At 35.3% G+C, this 17,479-nt stretch overlaps 1 protein-coding gene across 1 annotated transcript; it reads left to right on the forward strand.

Moving 5' to 3' along the window:
• The first annotated feature begins 305 nt into the window (after window positions 1-305).
• On the forward strand, window positions 306-17,328 carry LOC117327268 (histone-binding protein RBBP4). Its single transcript, XM_033884184.1, has 16 exons — window positions 306-404; window positions 1,596-1,743; window positions 1,964-2,014; window positions 4,025-4,030; window positions 4,672-4,766; window positions 5,111-5,284; window positions 5,517-5,571; window positions 6,046-6,106; window positions 6,271-6,363; window positions 8,453-8,520; window positions 8,993-9,119; window positions 14,513-14,590; window positions 14,806-14,882; window positions 15,391-15,448; window positions 15,574-15,684; window positions 16,526-17,328. The coding sequence occupies exons 1-16, from the start codon at window positions 383-385 to the stop codon at window positions 16,592-16,594; spliced, it is 1,293 nt and encodes a 430-aa protein (XP_033740075.1). The 5' UTR covers window positions 306-382; the 3' UTR covers window positions 16,595-17,328.
• Window positions 17,329-17,479: the final 151 nt, after the last annotated feature.

A 17,479-nucleotide genomic window follows, 5' to 3' on the forward strand; every position in this document is an offset into this window, starting at 1 on the left:
AAATTACTAAAAATATGGCTGACATGACTAATAAAATTATATTTGCAGATAGGTTAATATATCTTTTCAATATATTAGTATATCGTATTCAACATTATTATCTAGAGTTAAAAATATTTATTTAAACAAATTTAAAAACGTAAAATTATTCTCTATACATCACATTAAAATATAATGTCAGAAAGTAAAATATTATGTTTTACATTTTTATAATAATAATATCATTACAAAATAAATAATATATAAACCTGGATGGAAATATCAGGTCATATAATTATTTTACAATATTCCATTCCGCACTTCGAAAAAATTTGGCGCGAGACGTCGAGCACTTGCGCATGTGTCTTTGTGGGTCCACTGAAAAGAAAGGAAATTTTGAAAAATGACAGACAAGGATCCCGGTGGTAAGGCAATTAAGTACCAATATACTTGGAGCAATTTCATAACATCAATGCATAATACACAGGTTGTTATAATGTCGATATATGTGAATTTCCCGCTGAAATTGGTTCAATTTCTGTTCGCATCCGGGGGCACCGGCCGGCATTTTCGACTCCTGTACATTGAAGATGTCCAATTATCCGAGTCACCCTAACTATTATCAAGATATTACTGACACGTGAAAGCAAATGTGCTTTCTGTTTCTTGTTTCGACGAAAAACGCTTTGCTATTAAATAGCCTATTATGCGAATCGCATATAAACGCACAGATTTGTTTGTGTTGTTTTGGTAGGGGGGGGGGGTTCTTACAAATTTACCTTGTTGACAAGATCCATATTTCATTCTTATGACACTACTGAAATGATATTGGCAAGTCGTTTTTCTACAGTGTTAGCCACAATATGAAATAATAAGTGATAATACTTCATTTATAGTTTAAGGGAAACTCTGTTACAATTCTTCCTTGAAGTCTTAACAAAACTTCAACAATATGAAAATGAGTAAATTTATACATTATCAGGTTGGTCACATGTTAAATTTTTGATACATATTGCTATAATAGCTATCTAAGCTCTACCTAACTGATGAAAAACATTTTTTTTCTTTTCTGTTTTAAGAATGCATGCGTACATGCAAAAGCAATACATGAACTTGGGATGTTTACTAATTATATAAACAACATTAATAAATATTTGAACATATATTATATTGCAATAGATTTTGGTTTGAAACAATAGATCAATTCTTTACTTAAATAACTGAATTATTTATGATCAAAACTGCTTGCGTGAAGTAATGCAACTTTTAATAATATACTGCAATATTTACAGTTTAAGCTATTTTGGCCTTTTTTTAGTGATTAATCCATACTCAAATTAAACTGGCATATAATGTGGGAGTTTGCATATGAAAGTTGATAGTTTCCCAAACCTGCCGGTCAATGAATCAAAGTTATAATAATATGCGATGGTGCCAGGAAATACTAAATGGATAATTAATCCAGAAAAAAATGCTGTGACAATATGCATATGAAAAAATTTGGATTACTTCGTGAATTAAGATAATGATGTTTTCATTACGGTTTGTCTCCATTTTTGTCTGGTAAGTGAAAGGTTATTTTGATGTAACAAAAAATAATTTCAATCTCTTTTCAGAGGGCTTTGATGATGCAGTTGAAGAAAGGGTCATCAATGAGGAATACAAAATATGGAAGAAAAACACCCCATTTTTGTATGACCTTGTTATGACCCATGCACTGGAGTGGCCGAGTTTAACAGCACAGTGGCTGCCAGATGTCACACGGTATTCCAGGATGTTCCAAAAAGAATCCTTTAAATTAGACTATCCAAATAACTTTCTGACAAGATCCATGTAATTTGTGTAAATTTCAATTTATTTTCAATTCATTATGCAATGTTAAATGTAACTGTTTTAAATTAAGAATTCGAGTTATTTTCTGCGAGGAAATCATTCCCTTTTTGTGTCTTATGTTTAATTATGCACATGATTTTCTTTATTGCAGACCAGAAGGAAAGGACTATTCTCTTCACAGACTCATCCTGGGAACACACACGTAAGTGTTTAGAATCAAGACCAGCCTAAATCGTCATGTTATATATTAATGATTAAATAGACTGTTTGTATACCCTGATTTGAAATATATGCTGTAAATCACTTATATTTTGCATGGGATTTATTTCCGCATTAATGGGCGAGGAGAATCAATCACAATTCAAAGTCTTTGGGATTATTTGGCCAAGCTATCCCTTACTGATATGTAGGAATATTGCAGATTCCATGACTTATAGTTCAACATTCACAAATTGAATGTTATTTCTATATCAGCATTCACGAATATGTCAGAAGAGATGAGTTAGCTAGATAATCTTAAGTGATTTACAGCATTGAGAGTGAATTGTTAACTCGCTCAACAATTATACCTGCAGAATAAGCCATATATAGCTTTTTAACATTCTGGAATGTATATATCAGTGATTTTTATGGTACAGATATTTGGGTCCTGGATTCATTCTTACAGCAGAATTTTTTTCAAAAATACCCGTTTCCGATTACATACTGACCCTGTAAGGTTTGGCCATATTCAAGGATGCAGTTAAGTAGGATTCCTGGTCTTTCAAAAATATTTCCTAAATTACCTACGTTTCGTTCCTGGCATGTTAACAGAAACATGTATTATCTTGTTGTCATTATTAATTAATTTCGAGATTTTGTTCTGGCTTACAGAACAAGAAAAATCTTCAAAACACTGAATATGTATCATGACACCAGCTTTAAGTAGATAGCTTCCTTGCTTGAAGTTGAATTTTCAATGCTCATACAGGATTGGAAAGCCCTGAAATAGATAACAAAAAAAGACCAAAACTTCAATTTTAATTCTTTGCTCTATATGAGTTTATCAAAGTGTCTGATTTGCCTCACTGAGATGACAAAAGCACTGTATTTTCCAAATTTAAATGTATTGAAACCTCAGTTCAATGTGTTAATGATAGATTTTCAATTTGAAATATCTGTATGAGTCTTGAGCTGTATAATATTTATAGCTGTGCTTAGTTTTATGTCCCACCATGAAATTACAGTTTATTGTGTTAGGGATGGTTAGACTTAAAGGTCCGTTTCTAAGTTAGTTTTAGGATGGAGAATGTTGGCATGGTGATTCTTTATAGTTTTAACTTTGAAAAGTGAAAAAAAAAAAAATGTTTGTTTCCTGTTTGATAACCTATGAACCATGGTTATTTGCCTAGACCAATCATTGGAGTCAAATATTCACTCTGATTCATCCTTATGAATCTGCCTTGATAAATAATTAATTCCCGGTTGATCTTTTTAGTTTTTTAACGGTGGTGTACAATTTCATTGAAGGACTAGCCAGCAGGTACATTTCACGTAGGGCTGGAATTTATAAAAGGTGGCAACAGGCCCTTCTTTAACTTTAATCCACTGGCTTGGGTTTTTTTTTTGGAAACACACTGGTCCAACATATTGATCATGCAAGATTTAGAGCTGAAGACCTCTCCGGATCTGCTAGCATTAGCTGGCTCAGTTTCTTAAGGGTAGTCCAGTGCAGTCTGGTTCATTTTGTGCCGGAAATAAAACCTCATATCTTTAATTCTGTATCTATCAATAATCTAACAAAATTCATATAAGAAAACCAAATGAGGAACAAAGAATCTACTGGCCTGATGGGATAGCTTGTTTAAAAAAAATACTGTCGACCAAAAAACAACAGGTCTTGGACCCGTGACTAATTCCACTCTAACATTTGGAAAAATTCTCCAGTCTGACTGAAATTTCAAGGACATTTACTTATCTGCCAGAAAATCAACCAGTCCTAGGTACCATGCAAATGAAATTGTACATCCTGTTCAAGCCTTTAATATTACTTATGTGTTATCCAGAATTGTATTATGTGGCTGCAACTGGAAGAAAGTATCATGATTGATTGCTGTAAATAAGTTATGCTTTTAAAAAAAGCAGTAAACTAAGATGGATACTTGTATTATTAAATGTTGATTGTCAAATGTGTATTTTAATCATTCTTTTTTTCTTTTCTTCCCTTTCAAAGGACAAGGTATGTTAATGGATACATTTGAGAAAAAATAAAGAGCAAGATTTGACAGATGCATACATTGATGAGATGAACACAGATCAAATCCCAAAATGAAGAAAAGAAAGTATTTTATGTTGTGTTTTCTGATGTAGTGATAAGGATAACAACTTATTCAACTAAAAAATGCAAAATTTAAGAATTGACAAATATACTGTTATTATTTGATGCATCAAAATCAGGTCTGTTGATCGCATAATATGGACATTTAAAACAAAAACAATGATTTTACATTGGAACAAAGATAGTTAAATACTATATATATTGATTACAAAAAACCTGATTCTGTAGCTGTCACTGCTCCTCCGTTATCATCATAGCCGCATTTGCTTTGGGTGAGGACTGGAGCAACTAATTGCATGTTTTCATGTAAAGCTTTACTTATATATCCTGTAGCAAGAAACTGACAAACAATATGTCAAAGTACTTTCGTACCATTATGATCGATAAAAGTAAAATGGAAAACCTGACAAAAGTTCAAACCAAGCGGTTTCCCTGATCAATATTTTTGAAAAAAACATGTATGCATCTTCAAAAGAAATCTGGATTTGCTTTTCTCAAAATGTTTTCTTAGACATTTGCCTTGGCCCTTTGATTTATTTCAGCTCGGATGAACAAAATCACCTCCTGATTGCAAGTGTTCAGCTTCCCAATGATAATGCCCAATTTGATGCCTCACATTATGACAGTGAGAAAGGAGGTAAGATTGTTTGCCTCAACTGACTGTCAGGATTTTCTGGGAGCAGATATTATTTATTTATCCGAAGATGTCAAAGTTGAGCAAAGGCTTCACCAAAAGTTTAAAAGTTGATGTCAGCATATTATTTCAACACTCTAGATTGATGTATACAGATTTCAGTTTTACATAAATCACTTGTCATCTGAAGAAAGGGCATGAAATCTGTCATAAATCTTAATGTATGTGTTGGAAGTTTATTGCAGGGCATGCATTTATTAATTCATTGTAAATTTATTGAAGCAGCAAGTCTTTGGGGGTGGGGTAAAAACAGAATTTTGAAAATCAACTTTATGATTTCCTTTCAGAGTTCGGAGGTTTTGGTTCTGTAAGTGGAAAGATTGAGATAGAAATTAAGATAAACCATGAAGGAGAGGTCAATCGAGCCAGATATATGCCACAGAACCCATGTGTCCTTGCCACAAAAACACCATCAAGTGATGTACTGGTATTTGACTACACAAAACATCCCTCAAAACCAGGTAAATACCATACAAGACCTGTAGATACTGTTAAAACAATCAGCATGAGTAATGGTGGTGTTCAATACTAAATATACAGTTTGTGTTAATTGATTACTATATTGAATCTCGTTGAGTTCTGAGGGATTTTTCATGTGAATATTTTGGAAATTATTATACATGTAAAACGGAAAGCATTTAAAGTTTTGCAGACATTTATGTCATTGTGTAAAGAAGTATTTTTATTTCTTAGATCCAAGTGGAGAATGTACTCCTGAACTTCGTCTAAAAGGTCATCAAAAAGAAGGGTAAGTGATAAATATAATTGCCTCATTTCTTGCACCAAAATATGCTAGACATCAAGTGCTGATCACATTCCTGAGCAATTTGTGTTTCTCTTGACATGGAAGCCAAGATCATGTTCCATCCTTTGCTGGTATAGTTGTGGCACTTTACCCTAAACTGTTGTATCTTGTTCAGTGAGGTAGCCAACTACCACACAGAGACTCTTTCTCAAGTTGACCCTGACTGTTCAAGGGATAATAAACTCTGCAAACAATTCTTAATATGTATTGACATGTATATAGAATTTATAAATATATATGCATCATCTTTTAAGGTAATTTAAAAATTGAGAAATGTTTTGTCAATTTGAGAAAAAGGTCCTGAAATTTGAATTTTAGTTTGGAACTGAATTTTGATTAAATCGTGTTTGAAAAAAGTCCTGAAATTTGTTTGGGGGAGTTGGAATGAACTTGCTAACATCTTGATTTTATTTTTAGATATGGATTATCATGGAACCCCAATTTGAATGGTCACCTATTAAGTGCTTCTGATGATCACGTATGTACAAAAATAGGAGAAACAATATTTCTTGTGTTCAAAATTTTTAATACATGCTTGATGTGGTCTAAGTAGTAAATGCAAGACATTTATTAAGTGAAAAAGATTTTATTATTCTTGATACATTTTCACAGCAAGTAAAAGTTGTCTTTATGTCTTTGTAGACAATATGTCTTTGGGACATCAATACACCACCAAAAGAGGGCAGAGTCATAGATGCACACACTATATTTACAGGCCACACATCCGTTGTAGAGGTAAGATTTATATTGTAACTACATGATGTGATATGATTGCTTTAAGGTTGATTGAAGACCACAAATCTTGTAAAAAGAATTACATAATATAAACCTTTAGTACAATATCATCATTTGGATTCAGTTTTGATGAAATGTCTGGCTGTGTAGTGTATTTTGGCAACAAGGCTAGTCCAAAACCATCAGTCTATTTCTCAGCTGCTGTATCTGTGACATATACTGAGTTTGTTCCTCAGTATATGTCCAAATGCTTATACAGTACACAATTTTTTAGCTCACCTGGACCGAAGGTCCGGTGAGCTTATGTCATGGCGCGGCGTCCGTCGTCCGTCCGTCCGTCAACATTTGCTTCAAATCGCTACTAGTCAAAAAGTTCTTATTGGATTTTTACCAAATTTGGTCAGAAACATCCTTGGCAGAAGGGGATCAGAATTTGCATAAATGGTGGCTCTGACCCCCCAGGGGCCGGAGGGGCGGGCCCAATAGGGGAAATAGAGGCAATTCCTTTAAATCGCTACTAGTCATAAAGTTATGAATGGATTTGAACCCAATTTGGTCAGAAACATCCTTGGGGGAAGGGGAACAGATTTTGCATAAATGGTGACTCTGACCCCAAAGGGGCCAAAGGGGTGGGGCCCAATCGGGGAAATAGAGGTAATTCCTTTAAGTCGCTACTTGTCATAAAGTTATGAATGGATTTGAACCCAATTTAGTCAGAAACATCCTCGGGGGAAGGGGAACAGATTTTGCATAAATGGTGGCTCTGACCCCCGAAGGGCCAAAGGGGCGGGGCCCAATAATGGAAATAGAGGTAATTCCTTTAAATTGCTACTAGTCATAAAGTTATGAATGGATTTGAACCCAATTTAGTCAGAAACATCCTCGGGGGAAGGGGAACAGATTTTGCATAAATGGTGGCTCTGACCCCCGAAGGGCCAAAGGGGCGGGGCCCAATAATGGAAATAGAGGTAATTCCTTTAAATTGCTACTAGTCATAAAGTTATGAATGGATTTGAACCCAATTTGGTCAGAGACATCCTTGGGGGAAGGGGAACAGATTTTGCATAAATGGTGGCTCTGACCCCAAAGGGGCCAAAAGGGCGGGGCCCAATAGGGGAAATAGAGGTAATTCCTTTAAATCGCTACTTGTCATAAAGTTATGAATGCATTTGAACCCAAATTGGTCAGAAACATCCTTGGCAGAAGGGGAACAGATTTTGCATAAATGGTGACTCTGACCCCCGAGGGGCCAAAGGGGCAGGGCCCAATAATGGAAATAGAGGTAATTCCTTTAAATTGCTACTAGTTATTAAGTTATCAATGGATTTGAACCCAATTTGGTCAGAGACATCCTTGGGGGAAGGGGAACAGATTTTGCATAAATGGTGGCTCTGACCCCCGAAGGGCCAAAGGGGCGGGGTCCAATAATGGAAATAGAGGTAATTCCTTTAAATTGCTACTAGTTATTAAGTTATCAATGGATTTGAACCCAATTTGGTCAGAAACATCCTTGGGAGAAGGGGAACAGATTTTGCATAAATGGTGACTCTGACCCCAAAGGGGCCAAAGGGGTGGGGCCCAATAGGGGAAATAGAGGTAATTCCTTAAGTCGCTACTAGTTATAAAGTTATGAATGGATTTGAACCCAATTTGGTCAGAAACATCCTTGGGGGAAGGCGAACAGATTTTGTATAATTGGTGACTCTGACCCCGAGGGGCCAAAAGGGTGGGGCCCAATAGGGAAAATCAAGGTAATTCCTTTAAATCGCTACTAGTCATAAAGTGATGAATGCATGCATGTTCTCAAAACAATTCTTGAGGTCTTTCAGACCTTAGAGAGTCTGGACTTCATTAATCTTTAAAGCAGTTCGGATTACCACACTATAACCATATATAGCATTGTTAGAGATTTACAAATAAAACAAATAGAATATGAACATTATTTTGACATTTGGTCTAATCCAACCAGGTGAGCGATACAGGCCCCATGGGCCTCTTGTTTAATTGCTAGAATACTTTTGAAAATATATATATTTGTACAGTATATACTTTGGTTTCCCTCATTAAATCCATTGTTATGATTTTGTAGGATGTGGCTTGGCATTTACTCCATGAAAGTTTATTTGGATCAGTTGCTGATGACCAGAAATTAATGATGTAAGTATTTTACAAAGATAGGCTATAACTGTTTCTTTTGTAAATGTAAGGTGTTGAAAATATTCTGGCAGAAGGCTGCTAGTTCAAATTTACTGGGAGTTTTGTATCAACTTCATATTTTAGTTTTCTTAACTTGATAAGAGTTAGGTACTAATAATTTAAACCTTTTAATAAATACTGTTTTGAATCAGTTTTACCATTTTGAATTGATAATTAAATGGTAATGTCTTGTAGAGCACTGCTTATTATGCAAAAGTTCAGCAAATAAAACTACAAAAGATATACAAGAAAAAACACATTTTGATATGAATTCATTATCATTGATGGGAAGTGTATGCTGAACAATGAATATAAAACTGCCATCATGCAGCAGTTTTGTCTAAGTACTCCCGAATGATGTTAGGAGCCAAAAATATGGACATCCAATAGGCCTAAACAAACATGAAATATAGATAAAAAACTTTGTTCACAGCTGGGATACACGATCAAATGACACCACAAAACCAAGTCACACAGTCGATGCACACACGGCGGAAGTCAACTGTCTGTCATTCAACCCCTACAGTGAATTTATATTAGCCACTGGATCTGCAGACAAGGTCAGTAATAAAATCAGCAATATATAGTCTTGACGATTATCAAAATGAATGTCTCTTTTTTAGCCCACCATCATCAGATGGTGGGCTATTCAAATCGCCCTGCGTCCGTGGTCCGTCGTCCCTCCGTCCGTCCGTAAACAATTCTTGTTATCGCGAATCCTCAGAAAGTACTGAAGGGATCTTTCTCAAATTTCATATGTAGGTTCCCCTTGGTGCCTAGTTATGCATATTGCATTTTGAGACCAATCGGAAAACAACATGGCCGACAGGCAGCCATCTTGGATTTTGACAATTGACGTTTGTTATCGCTATTTCTCAGAAAGTACTGAAGGGATCTCTCTCAAATTTCATATGTAGGTTCCCCTTGGTGCCTAGTTATGCATATTGCATTTTGAGACAAATCGGAAATCAACATGGCCGACAGGCAGCCATCTTGGATTTTGACAATTGAAGTTTGTTATCGCGAATCCTCAGAAAGTACTGAAGGGATCTTTCTCAAATTTCATATGTAGGTTCCCCTTGGTGCCTAGTTATGCATATTGCATTTTGAGACCAATCGGAAAACAACATGGCCGACAGGCAGCCATCTTGGACTTTGACAATTGAAGTTTGTTATCGCTATTTCTCAGAAAGTACTGAAGGGATCTCTCTCAAATTTCATATTTAGGTTCCACTTGGTGCCTAGTTATTCATATTGCATTTTGAGACCAATCGGAAAACAACATGGCCGACAGGCAGCCATCTTGGATTTTGACAATTGAAGTTTGTTATCGCTATTTCTCAGAAAGTACTGAAGGGATCTTTCTCAAATTTCATACGTAGGTTCCTCTTGTTGCCTAGTTATGCATATTGCATTTTGAGACCAATCGGAAAACAACCTGGCCGACAGGTAGCCATCTTGGATTTTGACAATTGAAGTTTGTTATCGCTATTTCTCAGAAAGTACTGAAGGGATCTTTCTCAAATTTCATATGTAGGTTCCCCTTGGTGCCTAGTTATGCATATTGCATTTTGAAACTAATCAGAAAACAACATGGCCGACAGGCAGCCATCTTGGATTTTGACAATTGAAGTTTGTTATCGCTATTTCTCAGAAAGCACTCAAGGGATCTTTCTCAAATTTCATATGTAGGTTCCCCTCAGTGCCTAGTTTTGCATATTGGGACCAATCCAAAAACAACATGGTCGACAGACAGCCATTATCGCTAAATCTTAAATTTTATATATAGCTTCCCCTTGTTTGAAAAGTACTAGCTATAGAGGGCTGTTTCTGAATTTACACAAATTAGTAAGACTTACAAGAAGGGAAAAGTAGAGAAAAGATCAATCTGACATGGAACCTATGAAGATCATTCAATGGTGGGCGCCAAGATCCCTCTGGGATCTCTTGTTGTTCAGTTTTCCATTCATTATTCATCACCTACGACCACCACTTTCTATATCTAAGTAACCCCTAGTTCGGCAAGAGTATTGCATTATAAATTCAGTTTTGACCCCCCTTTATAATGAGTTCTGCCTTTCTCATTGATATTAACACCAAATACTTCCCTTGTTCATTCATCACAGGTAAATTGTAAACAAACTAGTCCTAAATTTCAATAAAAGTTATGTATGCTATTGTAATATTTTTTATTCGCATAATCTCACTTCTGACACCAATCTGCAAATGAAAACTTGAATACAAAATTCCCTCATGTTTTATCAAAGTACAAGGTGTAGTAGAAGTACTTGCCAATCAAGATATATAAAATTCAAATTCAATGTCCTCCAGAAGTAGAAGGCACAAGTTCACAAGTAGTTCCAAAAAATAAATGAGAAGCAAATTCGAAGACATTCCATTAGTAGTAAAAATAATTTGCTCAGGTTCTTTTTAGAAGAAGCCAAAATGGATCGCCATAATCAAAAGTTGTCTATAGAAAATAACCGCACTACAAAAAGTTGCTAACTGTTACTTAACTCCAAAACAAAAATAATCTTAAGTAAACTAAGGGCTTTTCCAGTAGAACATCTACCCCACCCCAGGACTCCGGGTTTGGTTAAGGGGTACCACCTATAGAATTTACTTTATTAATTACATACAAGTAATTGGAAGGTAATCCACATGTATAGAAGTGATTTATTGTGGTGTCCTGGGGTCAGGTAGATATTTTAATGGAATAGCCCTTATTGCTTGACTCTTTTACAAAGTCTCTATCTGAACCTGGCACATAAAACCTTAAAAGTCTATTGAAAACTCTCAGCTTCCTTTCACTCTGAACTCTCTACTCTAAAGGTAACTTCTGAACTCTCTACTCTAAAGGTAACTTCTGAACTCTCTACTCTAAAGGTAACTTCTGAACTCTCTACTCTAAAGGTAACTTCTGAACTCTCTACTCTAAAGGTAACTTATTAACTCTCTACTCTTAAGGTAACTTCTGAACTCTCTACTCTAAAGGTAACTTCTTAACTCTCTACTCTAAAGGTAACTTCTTAACTCTCTACTCTAAAGGTAACAAGCCTTTACATATGGACAGCAAAACTATTCTTGACCAGTGACTTCACTTGTTAAACTCGACTACTAACACTAGATGTATCTCTTATTATAGCTAAAGATAGTCTTTACTTAATCACTGACCTAATAATAGAATTACATCATCATCCGGTTCTATATGAAGTGACTGTAAGCAGATCATAACCTCATACCTATTTATACTAGAGTGTAGGGAACGCAGCCACTCAGAATGACCTCACACCTATTTATATACCAGTCTGGGAATGAACACATGACTATTTATAAACCAGTCTCAGAGAATGAAGACCAGTCTCTGAGAATGAACACACCTATTTATATACCAGTCTGTGGGAATGATCACATGAATATTTATATATCAGTCTGTGGGAATGACCACATGACTATTTATATATATCAGTCTGTGGGAATGACCACACACCTATTTATATATCAGTCTGTGGGAATGATCACATGACTATTTATATATATCAGTCTGTGGGAATGACCACATGAATATTTATATATCAGTCTGTGGGAATGACCACACACCTATTTATATATCAGTCTGTGGGAATGACCACACACCTATTTATATACCAGTCTGTGGGAATGACCACACACCTATTTATATATCAGTCTGTGGGAATGACCACATGACTATTTATATATATCAGTCTGTGGGAATGACCACATGAATATTTATATATCAGTCTGTGGGAATGACCACACACCTATTTATATATCAGTCTGTGGGAATGACCACACACCTATTTATATACCAGTCTGTGGGAATGACCACACACCTATTTATATATCAGTCTGTGGGAATGACCACATGACTATTTATATATATCAGTCTGTGGGAATGACCACATGACTATTTATATATCAGTCTGTGGGAATGACCACACACCTATTTATATATCAGTCTGTGGGAATGACCACACACCTATTTATATACCAGTCTGTGGGAATGACCTCACACCTATTTATATACCAGTCTGGGAATGATCACATGAATATTTATATACCAGTCTGTGGGAATGATCACATGACTATTTATATATCAGTCTGTGGGAATGACCACACACCTATTTATATACCAGTCTGTGGGAATGACCACACACCTATTTATATATCAGTCTGTGGGAATGACCACACACCTATTTATATATCAGTCTGTGGGAATGATCACATGAATATTTATATACCAGTCTGTGGGAATGATCACATGACTATTTATATATCAGTCTGTGGGAATGATCACATGAATATTTATATACCAGTCTGTGGGAATGATCATATGACTATTTATATATCAGTCTGTGGGAATGACCACACACCTATTTATATACCAGTCTGTGGGAATGACCTCACACCTATTTATATACCAGTCTGTGGGAATGACCACACACCTATTTATATATCAGTCTGTGGGAATGACCACACACCTATTTATATACCAGTCTGTGGGAATGACCTCACACCTATTTATATACCAGTCTGTGGGAATGACCACACACCTATTTATATATCAGTCTGTGGGAATGACCACACACCTATTTATATATCAGTCTGTGGGAATGACCACACACCTATTTATATATCAGTCTGTGGGAATGACCTCACACCTATTTATATATCAGTCTGTGGGAATGACCACACACCTATTTATATACCAGTCTGTGGGAATGACCACACACCTATTTATATACCAGTCTGTGGGAATGACCACACACCTATTTATATATCAGTCTGTGGGAATGATCACATGAATATTTATATATCAGTCTGTGGGAATGATCACATGAATATTTATATATCAGTCTGTGGGAATGACCACATGACTATTTATATATCAGTCTGTGGGAATGACCACACACCTATTTATATATCAGTCTGTGGGAATGACCACACACCTATTTATATACCAGTCTGTGGGAATGACCTCACACCTATTTATATACCAGTCTGTGGGAATGATCACATGAATATTTATATACCAGTCTGTGGGAATGATCACATGAATATTTATATACCAGTCTGTGGGAATGATCACATGACTATTTATATATTAGTCTGTGGGAATGACCACACACCTATTTATATACCAGTCTGTGGGAATGACCACACACCTATTTATATACCAGTCTGGGAATGACCTCACACCTATTTATATACCAGTCTGTGGGAAGACCACACACCTGTTTATATACCAGTCTCTGAGAATGAACACACCTATTTATATATCAGTCTGTGGGAATGACCACACACCTATTTATATATCAGTCTGTGGGAATGACCACACACCTATTTATATACCAGTCTGTGGGAATGACCACACACCTATTTATATACCAGTCTGTGGGGATGACCACACACCTATTTATATACCAGTCTCTGAGAATGACCACACACCTATTTATAAACCAACCCATAAGGACCTAACCCAGCCTCTGATAATATATAAACCAGCCTCTAAGAATGACACCCAAGGTATTATATATCATCACCAGATGGAACTGACAACTATATTCACATTTGATATGCTTAAAACCTAATAATTACACCAGCCTAAACTATCCCTACTGCTGTTAACTCTCTCAGTTACTACTTAAAACCTTATCTCTTATCTCCACAATCCCCAATGTAAATTAGGTGCCACTTCCATATCATCATTAAACTGACCAATCACAATTAATCTCAGACTTCGCCTCTGCAATAGGAATCAAATACTAATCCAAAAGAACAAAAAACCTCACATTTTGAAAATAATTCAGTCGAGTTATGGATTTCGCATCTAAAGAAAATAAATCTCCAAATGCATTTTGATTAGTCATATTGTGTAGTGTCTGTTTCTGGGTTAAAATCTTGTTGTTATTTCGTGACTTTTTTCTTTCAGACTGTTGCTTTGTGGGATCTACGAAACCTTAAACTAAAATTACATTCATTTGAGTCTCACAAAGACGAAATTTTCCAGGTAAGAGTGACATGTTTATGTGTTTAACTACTGCAAAGTAAATTATTCACTAAATCGTTTCATAATGTCAGTTTTCAAGGATCTTGAAGTAATGCTCACAAGCCTTGCTCTTTCAATTCATTAGTTTCTATGGTAACAATGAGGATAATGATTATGATTTTGTTTGCTTTTAAGGAATAATTTATATAATGTGTTATCTACATGCATGTTTAAAGGTACAATGGTCACCCCATAATGAGACAATCCTGGCTTCGAGTGGAACTGACAGAAGACTTCATGTGTGGGATCTTAGGTATGCTTATTATTTTGAAATAAGAGCAGTAGTTCCGCTTCTGAAAACAAATTGTTATTCTGCAGATATACAGTGAAAATTCATTTCTAACACTGACATACATTTTAAAGTACAATTAAAACTTAAATTGACAGAAAGTTTCTATTTTTCTCTAGTGCTGAAATAGAATTGCACTACTTTCAAATATTCCTTTTCTTGACTGATTCCACATTTTGGCATTCATATTTTTCTAATAGTGAACTTTGATTTCATGAAAGTAATGCAGGACCATTATTTGCCATTGTAAATCCATAAATTCAAATCACATTAAAATCTTTGCACAATTCTAAAAAAACACCCTCAAAAAAGAAATATTGAACTTATGTTGATATAGCTTAAGCTGGGAGGAGCCCATTACAAACTTTTACTCTGTTGCTTTTGACTCTCAGATGAAAAATTTGGAGATGTATTTACAAAATAAATCAAATTTACAATAAAGTTTCCTACTGATATTATGCTTGTTTTGTAGTAAAATTGGAGAGGAACAGTCGGCCGAGGATGCTGAAGACGGTCCACCAGAATTACTGGTAAGTACTTGGATGTCATTAGTATTTCTATATTTCACGACTTCCTTATAGATCTACTCAATTTATAATAAATAATTATTTTAATCGAAACTGAAGTATTTAGATGTTTTTTTTTCTGTTGTCAGTTTATTCATGGTGGACATACAGCTAAAATATCAGACTTTTCATGGAACCCCAATGAACCCTGGGTAATTTGCTCAGTGTCTGAGGACAACATCATGCAAGTATGGCAGATGGTAAGTTGTTGGCAAATGTTGTCATGACAACAGTGAAGAAATTTGTGCAAGTCTTCTTTGATATTAAGTTGCCTACATCTCTGGCAACACCACATATTCTGTAATTTGTTGCTAAATATATAAGGGTTGTTCCAAAATTATGATTGTGGGTTATTCAGAAGGCCTTGCATCCATGGTTAATCCATCTGTTAGCAATCCTTGTTATCTCCATTTCTTGAAGTACAGGAGGGATATTCCTCAAACTTCATGTATAGGTTCCCCTTGGTCCTTATTTGTGGCATTTGAATTTAGATTTTTGATCAGAAAAACAAAAAGGTTGACAGGTGGCCAATTTGAATTTCGAAAATTGAATTTTGTTATCGATATTTCTTGTATTCATGTGTTCGTGTTATCAGATTAGTAAGAAGGAGAAAATAGATCTCTCTGACATGGAACTTATAAAGATCATTAATGGTGGGCGCCAAGATGCCTCTGGGATCTCGTTTTAGAGATCCCACCACCCATCAAATATTAATACAAGTGCTACCCACCTCTCTCACACAAATCATTCTGAAATAGTCCTTAGTTAAGTGGATTTTGAAAGCGTTAAAACTTATTTAGAGTTGAGATTGTATAACCTATGCATAAAATTTGTCTGGTCTTCCTTTAATGTATGAAGCTTATACACTGCTTTTATCTTGTTAAGACTGTAATTATATGATCTTTACTTAAAACCTGTAATGAAGAGAAAAGGATCATTCAAACAGACATTAATATTATTGATACCTGTACGATTGGTACTACTATTGCTTGAAAGTCAATGCTAATTGTTGACATTCTGTGTCCGCTTTTGTTATTTCAGGCAGAAAACATCTACAATGACGAGGAACCAGACACGCCAGCCGGGGAATTAGAACAGGCATCGTCCTAGAAACAAAATCTTGGAACGTTGTGAAAATTGAACAATTTCAAAATCTGGACCAAAATACTCTTTGTGTAGAAACCTATCATGAACAATACGTTGATTTTCTGCAATGGGTATGATAAAAGAAAATAACGCAAATGAATGAGAATTTCGGCTAAGTGCTGCCATTTGGGTTTTGAAATCTCATCTTTTTGAACAGATTTCAAAATGAGATGAAATATTTTAGGAGCCGGTAGCCCTGGAGTGCTGTTAAAATTCTTAAGTGTACAAATTGTAATTTATTTTTTATATGTAGGTCATATTAAACATGTTCTGTTAAAACTTGCATCAGTACTGCCTGGAAAGTACATGGAAGATGTTTAAATTGTTTTGGATACAGAGTGCACTATAAACTTTCAGACTGGTATGTATGTAGGTATACATGATTCTGAAATCTCCAAAGTCAAGAAGTTTCACAGACACTTTTGAAGGAAACCCAAAGTCTCAACATGTTATATAAGCCATTGCAGCTTGGTAGATATCTATTGACCTGTCTATGATGATTTTATATGTGAAGGGTGGGTGGGATGTTGTATAATGCAGGTTGACATTTTGAAGCTAATATTTTTTCAACATTTCTCTCATTTTCATATCGAGCTGACAATTTTGATGAGACTGTTTGCTAATCATGTACATTAACTATAATTCAGAGTGTCAGTTGTGTAATATTTTACATTGAAATAAATCAAAAATACATTCAATACTTTGTTATTTTAAGTGCAATCTGTGTCCAGGCAAGAGGCTAGTTGCAATTTGGTGTATTTTGTAAAAATTTGTCCGCCTCTTGAGAACAAAGGAAGACCTTAGTATTGTGTTGCTCCCATCCGTCCTTTCACACTATTCTTGACTTGC

The sequence above is a fragment of the Pecten maximus genome, chromosome 5 (assembly GCF_902652985.1).
Source record: "Pecten maximus chromosome 5, xPecMax1.1, whole genome shotgun sequence".
Lineage (NCBI taxonomy): Eukaryota > Metazoa > Mollusca > Bivalvia > Pectinida > Pectinidae > Pecten > Pecten maximus.